Genomic DNA, 8,128 nt, shown 5'->3' on the forward strand with positions numbered 1-8,128 from the left:
CTCCTCTCCTCTCCTCTCCTCTCCTCTCCTCTCCTCTCCTCTCCTCTCCTCTCCTCTCCTCTCCTCTCCTCTCCTCTCTCTTCTGTCACTTCAACAGTGATTCAAGGCATGTCCATTCTTTCATTAGGGCAGACAAGTCTGGTTTTATTATTGAATCTTGTTCACCACCTGCTTTCCCTGCACACAAAGACAGAGGATACAGTGTTCCTCCCTGGGGCTTTACTGACCACAGAGCAGGTGGAAAATGATTATCCCACACTTTTATGCCAGTGTCCCAACAGGTGGTGTCTTTTCCAAGCAAGCCTGTCTAAGTGGATTTCCTTCTGGTCTGGCTGATCAGTTGTGGGGATCTGGGATTCTTGCTCAGGAGCAAATACTCTTCTTCCTTGCCAGGCATGGGGCACAGGGAAGAGACTGCAGCAAGGATGAAATCATTCTTCCTTTGCCTCCTGCAGTGGCAGGGCTGCTGCAGAGCAGCAAACAGCCCACACACAATGCTGCTGCACAACACTGACTGGAGCTGACATTGCAGGGCTTAGATCAGGAGCAGCCCTGCTGTGCCTGCAGAGCACCTCTCCTTTTGCACACATGCAGTCCTCTAAATGGTAGAAGGAACATCTACAGAAAGCAGGGCTCCACCTTCAGGGTGAAAAATAAATGGTAAAAATTTCCACAAGCAAGGGAAGTACTGTAAAAATGTCCGGGACTCTTGTTCACATGCTTCAGAAATGGGAAATCCCAGGTCTGATGAGGAAACTTAGACCAGCCATCAGAGTGGGAAGAGTTCCCTCCCCACACCTGCATTGACTTCTACTGTGTTTGCAGGGAAAGAGAAAACTGCTCCTGATTTTCTACCAACAGTTTATAAAGACACAGTTTATAAAGACAGTTTATATAATCAGCAAAAGTGGAATGAAAAAAAGGGCAAGGGCTGTGTTTCCCCTTATGTGCACTAGAACACCTATAGCCATTTCACTGTCCACCTTTGCCCACCCAACCTTTTCTGATCTCTCAGAGTGCCTCTTTCTATCTCTTTCAGAGCTCCACCGCCACGAAAGCATCCAGGAGAAGAATGTGAAGGAAGCCAAAACCAAGTGCAGAACCATTGCATCCCTGCTGACAGATGCACCCAACCCCCACTCCAAGGGGGTGCTGATGTTTAAGAAGCGCAGGCAGAGGGCTAAGAAGTATACATTGGTAAGCTTTGGCAGTGTTGATGAAGACCGCTCCTATGAGGAGGAAGACGGAGTTTTTCCAACCAGTGAATCTGAATTTGATGAGGAAGCTTTCTCTGATGCCCGAAGCCTAACTAATCACTCAGACTGGGACAACACTTACCTAGACATTGAAAAGTCCAAATCTGACTCTGAACAGAAGGAAGAGAAGCAAAAAGGTTTGAGTGAGGCCTCAGGTAAAGGAGCACGATTATTTGAGCAGCAGAGGGAACGGGCTGGGAAGTACACAGTTGAGAAAGCTCCAGTGCAGAAGAGCCCAGAGCTTGTCCCAGCTGCCCAGCCAAAGCAGGGCACAGTGAACGGAGATATGCCTGTGCCAGAGAAGGCAGACAACGTGCCCCTCAGCATCCACCTGGAAGCTGTGCAAGTGCCCAGCAAGCAGCCAGCCACTGTCCCCACTCAGCTCCTGACTGCCCCCAGCCCCACTTTCTTCCCTCCTCCCCCAAGCACCCCCGACCCCTTCTCTGCAGGTTCAACAAGCATGTTCAACAGGTCTGCACGGCCCTTTACTCCTGGCTTTTCTGGCCAGCGTCCAGCAACATCCTCTGTCATCTTTAGGCCACCAGCACCCAAAAAACCCACTGAAAGTCTGGGTGGGCAAAGCACAGTGGTTCCCCCTTTCTCACCTCTGGTTCCAGGAACACCTGCCAATGCACCAGTGCCAACACAGCGTGGTGCAGTCAGCTCCTCCACATCTCTGTATATTCCTGCACCAGGAAGACCAACATCACCACTGGAGTCACAGCCAAAAGGGGGAGGAAGCGCTTCAGAGGTCAAGCCTTCTGCCAACACTGCGCGGACATCCACCACCTCTATCTTTCTGTCAGCTCCCTCAAAGCCAGGAGGGGATGTGGCCTCCACAGCATCCCAGCCACGAGTCCCTGGAACAGCCTCTTCTTCATTGTATATTAGTCCAGCACCATCACAGCACATGAGAAGCAGTTCCCCTGTGCCAAAGCAGCCTTCTCCTGCCATCACTCCAGCAATGCCACGGCCTCCTTCAGAGCCCTTAACCTCCAGGGAGCAGAGGATTGCTGTGCCAGCTCCCCGCACAGGCATCCTGCAGGAGGCTCGCCGACGGGGCAACAAGAAACCCATGTTCAGTAAGATTGAGGAGAAGAAGAAGAATTCACCCAACCCTGAGCTCCTGTCTCTGGTGCAGAACCTGGATGAGAAGCCAAAGGGTGACCACCCTGCAGCAGGCTTTGAGTCTGGGCCTGAGGAGGACTTCCTCAGCCTGGGTGCTGAGGCCTGCAACTTCATGCAGTCCTCAGGCCGCAAGTTCAAGACCCCACCTCCGGTGGCCCCCAAGCCTCAGCAAGATGCTGGATTGGTCAATGGGGCCCAGGACATGCCTCAGCTTAAAGGCAAGGGGGCAGAGCTCTTTGCCAAACGCCAGAGCCGCATGGACAAATATGTGGTGGAAACAACACCGAAGCCAGAGTACAAGCCCAGGACCCCCTCTCCATCCCCTTCTCTACCCTCATGCTGGAAATATTCACCCAACATCCGGGCTCCCCCTCCAATAGCTTACAACCCAATGCATTCCCCTTTCTATCCTCTGGCAGCCAGCAAATCTCAGGCTAGCAAAGCAGAGAGCAAAGTGAAAAAGGCACCCGGCCAGAAATCAGGGATCAAGGTCATTGATTTAATGCGCCACCAGCCCTATCAATTGAAGTCAGCCATGTTCTGTTTTGGGGATCCCCCAAGCCCCAGCACTCAGACTACTCCTGGTCAGCCAACCTCACAGGCTAGCTCATCCTTTGTGGCAGCCAAGCAGGTCCCTGTGAAAATAGCCAAGACCCAAGAGATTCGTCGCTTCTCCACTCCGGCTCCCATGCCAGCCTCCAGCAGCCTGGCACCCACTGTGCTCATGCCCCGCTCAGCCACCACGCTGGATGAGCCATTGTGGAGAACAGAAATGGCCTCTTCTGCCCCTGCTACACCAGCACCCTTCCAGGTGGAGCTCAGCCCCTCCCCTAAGCCATATCAGAGCTCCCCAGAGCCTGGACAGGTGGGACAGGGACCTCCTCCAAACTCAGCCTCTGCCTCTCGGTTTCAGGTGGCCAGGCCCAAATTCTCTGCAGCAAGAACAGGCATGCAGGCCAATGTGTGGAGGCCAAGTTTTGGCCATCACTGAGGCAGGCACCCCTCCCATCCTGTCTGTGGCCCCACAGAGATAGCGCTTGTTTTGTCTTTCATGTCAGCTCAGTACATTGGGATGAGTGACACAAAATGAAGAAAAAAAACCCTCAAAAAATTACTGCCCTTCAGCACCACCCCCTTCCCCAGCCTCCCCTTGGTCTCAGATGGGATGCTTCATGGAAAGGCTTACTGGCTGTGGCTACTGTAGGAGGAAGAATGTGGAGAGAGGGCAAGTGTGTGGTGGTACACAAAGACTGGGAACTTGTACACAGCAGCAAAACCCACCTCCAGAGGGGTGAATGACAGAGATTATCTCACATGGAGACACACATGAAGCAGCAGTTTTCCTTTCCCAAGGGCTTTGAAGTCACCTCTGCATGGAAGGAAAGTAGGAAGCAAGAGCTTTCCAGGAAGAAAGGGTGAGAGGTGGGATTACAGAGCAGAAGCTGCAACTTTCCCATGAGACTGTTCTTCTCTGATCCTCCCAGTCTGTCATGTTCACTTGTGTGTGCACACACACATGCACACAGCAACACTCAGCAGGGAGTGAAAGGACAAGTGGGGCCTCACCTGGGACATTTCTCCCAGAATTCCCTCTGTGGGGGCATGGGAAAGAAGACAAGAGAGCAGAGTGAGCAGTGGTGTTTGCCCGTGCACATGTGGGCAGTGTGGCTGCGCCTGAGAGTGCCCATGTGTGCCTGTTCCTCCAGTCACCAGGGCTGGGGCTAAAAAGGAGAGTCATCCTAGCTGGTTCTAATTACCACTATCAGGTCTGGAAATAGTTTGTCAAAGAGGGGCTTTGAGGGGACTTGATGAGGCTATCACCACCTGTGGGAACTGCAGAAGGAAGTATCCATTTTTAAGGATATACAAAATCAAAGCTAAGCTCAGGCAGTGTCTGGTTGGCACAAAGAAAGGCCCTGCAGCATCAGTCCCACTGAACAGGATATGGATGCTGTAAGTAGAAAGGTGGATTGCATGGGAGGAGGTACAGTTGGCTTTAAAATGAGGCAGGACTGAATATGCATTCATGATGAATACGCACATCATGAATACGCATTCATGATCTTTTGGTTTAGTCCAGGACAGAAGTGGGACTAAATTAGAAATGGGTCATGACATAAAACTTGCTGAAAGCTTTGTGATGAGGGGAAAACAGAGGGCCTTTACAGACATTCTCAGCATGGAAGTGAAGGTCAGGAAAACAGAAAGTCACTAGTAAAACTTCATACAAAACGACTTAGGTATTATTGTGGGGCTTATTTGAAAAAACTGAAGTGCTCTGAGAATCCCAGAGGATCTGCATTCATACACATATACAGAGTTCAGTTTGCTGGTGATGCTGGGGAAACAGTACTGGTTATTCCTTGAATGTCCCAGGCTAGCTTCCAACTTCATCTCTACACTATAGGCATACAGGAAGAAAGCACTGCCTTCCCAAGGAAGAATTCAGCATTTTAGTAGGGATTGTGCATGTGTGTGTGCATGTCATCTATACTCTGGTTTACACACCCCCAGCCATTTACTTTCTGCTTGTGATCCTCCTTTGCCAGCAGCCACTTTTCCAGTGTGATCCCACAAGTACACCAAGAAAGCATTGCTCCTGGAAATCTGGCTCCAAACACAGCAGATGCCCCAGCTGCTGGGAAGGGGTTTGCCACCTCTTTCTGGGTCAGGGTTGCCCAGCCTTTTGCAAAACTCAGAGGAATGTGTACAGGAGGCAGAATGAGGGTCTCAAAGCCCTCTCTCCTTGAGACAAGTCTCCCTCTCATTAGACTTGCTCCTCTGCTTCAAGCAGTAGCCATTCCCTGACTGGACTGAGCACAAACTTTGGATATGTTCTGGGGGGAAAAAAAAAGGGATGCTAGTGGGTCTGAAGCAGTCTGTATGCAGTGTAGCTAGTGTTGTTTCATACTAAATCTAAGCCAACCTTCCTCTGCACAGCAAGAGCTTATGATGTGCAGCTTTTTCATGATAGCTGGGGCTCCACTTTTTCTTGGAGGCTTGAAAGTCTTTCTCTGTGAGCACCTGGAGATTTTTCATGTGTGCTCTCCTGTGAAGAAAAAGAAGGCTGGAAAACCTAGCCAGCACCTCTGATCCTGGACAAACTTCAGAGAGAGAGAATGAGAGAAAAGAAGTAATTCACAATTCTGCCTTTGAATCCTTCACACTCTGGCTGGACTTTTTTGCATGCCTGTGTTTGCAGTGCACATTCCTGGTGGGCCTGAAACATATCATGAGCATGCTGGGAAGAGAGGAGGACAGAACTTACACCTTACTTGGCACACTATCAAGCATGGGCGAGGATTGTAAGAAAAGCCATGGGAATACCTTGAGTTAATGGCCAAAGGTGAGGCTGAGTCAGAAGAGATGCTGCATCTGGTTGTATGACATAGGAGCAGCCAACCTGAATTGATGAGGAGACTGTGTCCCTGAAAAGCCCCAGAGAGGATGTCTTAGGAGAAATCATCACCTCAGAGTGAATTCAGATCACCAGAATCCATTTAGCTCCAGTGAAGGGGAGCAGCCATGCTATAAAACCTATCTCAGATGATTGCTTTCTCACTCATCCTGTACTGCATTGCATTGCCAGCATTTCTGGGAAAAAAAAAAAAAAAAAAAAAAAAAAAAAAAAAAAAAAAGAAGACCTGTGTGCAAACTGAACCTCTGTGACTCTTCCCAAACATGGAGGGAGGAATCTTCTGTTTGATCTAGGAAAGCTCTAAGAAGGAACTCAAGAAGTAGCAGTGCTCCAAAAGCTTTGTCTCTCATCTTGTGGAGTGTTGTCTGTCCCTGGCCAGTGATTTAAGCCATTAGCCTTAGACAGACAAATTAGCCCAGGCTGAAAGCATTACCAAACTCAGGTATAGAGAGGGGTTGTGTGGACCAGAAGAAGGGTGCTCAACATAATTCTGCAGTCAAGAAATAACCTCAGAAAGTTTGAATCTTACTCCAGTATCCCTTTCCCTCAGGCCCCTAAAGTTAAGTGCTCTCAGGGCCTGAAAGCCTCAGGAAATTCATTTTGCCACTGGAAAAATAGAGAAGTCTGGCCTCAGTATGTACGGGAGATTGCATGGGTTTAGTATTTTAGTGATCCCACTCCAGATTTCTGGGAGACAATGATTTCTGCTGAGGAGTGATTGCCAAACACCATTCAATGTTAAATATCGTGATCCAAGTGAGTGGAATAAATGCATTTGCCCCACCATTTCTGATAATGTAATGGGCAGGAAATGAAAAATTTAGGTTTGACTGGAAAACAAATATAAAATACAAGAGCAAGGAAAAGAACCAGGAGGTTGGGAATCCTGCATTTTACTTACATCCTTGCTTCAAAGCTATGTTTAGAAGCAGAACCGAAGTAGCTTAATAGATTTAAGCCCCTCACAAACTTTTCTGGATCCTATGCTGACACAGGACTGATCTGCAGAAGCAGAGGCTGTTGCAGATGAGGCCTACAGTGCTCGTGGTGTATCCCAAATAAGGCCTGTAGCTGCAAGTAGCATGAGATGAGAAATAATACTGAGATGCATCTGTTAAGTTTTAAAGAAGAAACCTGAACTACTGCTGGCTTTAAGCAGCTCTGCTAATGTCTGCTCATGAAAACACTGTGACTGGCCTGTTAAAAAGGTCACAGGTGAGGTTATAAGGAATACTTTTGAAATATGTAAGCTTGTCTTGAGCCTCTCCAAATGTCTAATTCCTCAGCTGTTGAACAAGCACAGACATAAACAGTTGTTTGAAAGTTTTAGCTCCCACCTGCTAAGTTGTAAGCTGCAGTGGTAGGTCAAACCCCAGTGTTCCCTTGTTAAGTATTTGAAGATGTCTTCATGGGCTCTGATTTAAAACTGCCTATCATCCCTCCTCTCTAGCATGCTGCAGGCTACACATTGCAGCTCTGGCAATTCAGGGGTTTTATCTTTGCTTCAGAAGTAACAGTCCCTTCCCTCTCAATATATGGGAACACATACCAGAGATAACCTCAAGATCCTGCAGCACCTGGGAGGAAGCATCTCAGAAGAGACTGGTGTGATGAGGGATCACTGATGCCAGACATGAGCACAGTGTGAGGCAAGATTGTTCCTCATAAAGAATATGCTCCCTTTCTGCTATAATATCCAGCACCCCTACTAAACCCTTTTCCTAGAAGAGACCCATCAGTGCTCTGAAAATGGGAGCCCAGCAGCAGTGCTCTGTCTGGTGAGAGATGTGACCCCAGATGAACAGAGTTGGCATCTTTGTTTATGGAAATAACTTTTTTTCCTTTTCTGTTTTGTCTTTTTTTTTTCCAATTTACAATCACTTTCTATTTGTTTGTGCAGAGAAATAAACTTGTGATATGCACTTTACATGTGGCATTTTGTCACTTTCTTTGCTTGGTACCCAGGAGGAATTGCTATGTGTACAGCACATGCATTTAGCACTACTACTACAAACTGCTAAGGACAAGAAAATATAAGGAGTTCAAAAAAGGATGGGATGTCTCAGCAATAAAAAACACCTAGGCTGGGCTTAAAGCCTCTATACATTAAAAAAGCCCCATGCAAGCAAAAACTTAAGTGAGATCCAAAATTCTGATACTACAGACTATAAAACACTCACTCACTGACAGGTTGAAGACATTTGTGGACCAGCCTGAGCTGGCCTGCCCCATCACCGCCCCTCAGCCTGTTCTAACATAAACTCTACCTTCTGTGGAAGGTAGTATCAGTGGAAGTTGGTCATCTCTGATAAATCCAAATAGAAAC

The 8,128-nt window shown here is 48.2% G+C and overlaps 1 protein-coding gene across 1 annotated transcript in view; it reads left to right on the top strand.

Moving 5' to 3' along the window:
• SYNPO2L (synaptopodin 2 like) overlaps positions 1 to 7,671 on the top strand; it is a 34,944-nt gene extending 27,273 nt beyond the window's left edge. The window contains exon 4 of the mRNA XM_030951636.1: positions 1,040 to 7,671. Coding sequence (XP_030807496.1) covers positions 1,040 to 3,375 — 2,336 coding nt within the window. The 3' untranslated portion in view covers positions 3,376 to 7,671. The remainder of the gene's footprint in view (positions 1 to 1,039) is intronic.
• Positions 7,672 to 8,128: the final 457 nt, after the last annotated feature.

Source organism: Camarhynchus parvulus, chromosome 6 (assembly GCF_901933205.1).
Source record: "Camarhynchus parvulus chromosome 6, STF_HiC, whole genome shotgun sequence".
Lineage (NCBI taxonomy): Eukaryota > Metazoa > Chordata > Aves > Passeriformes > Thraupidae > Camarhynchus > Camarhynchus parvulus.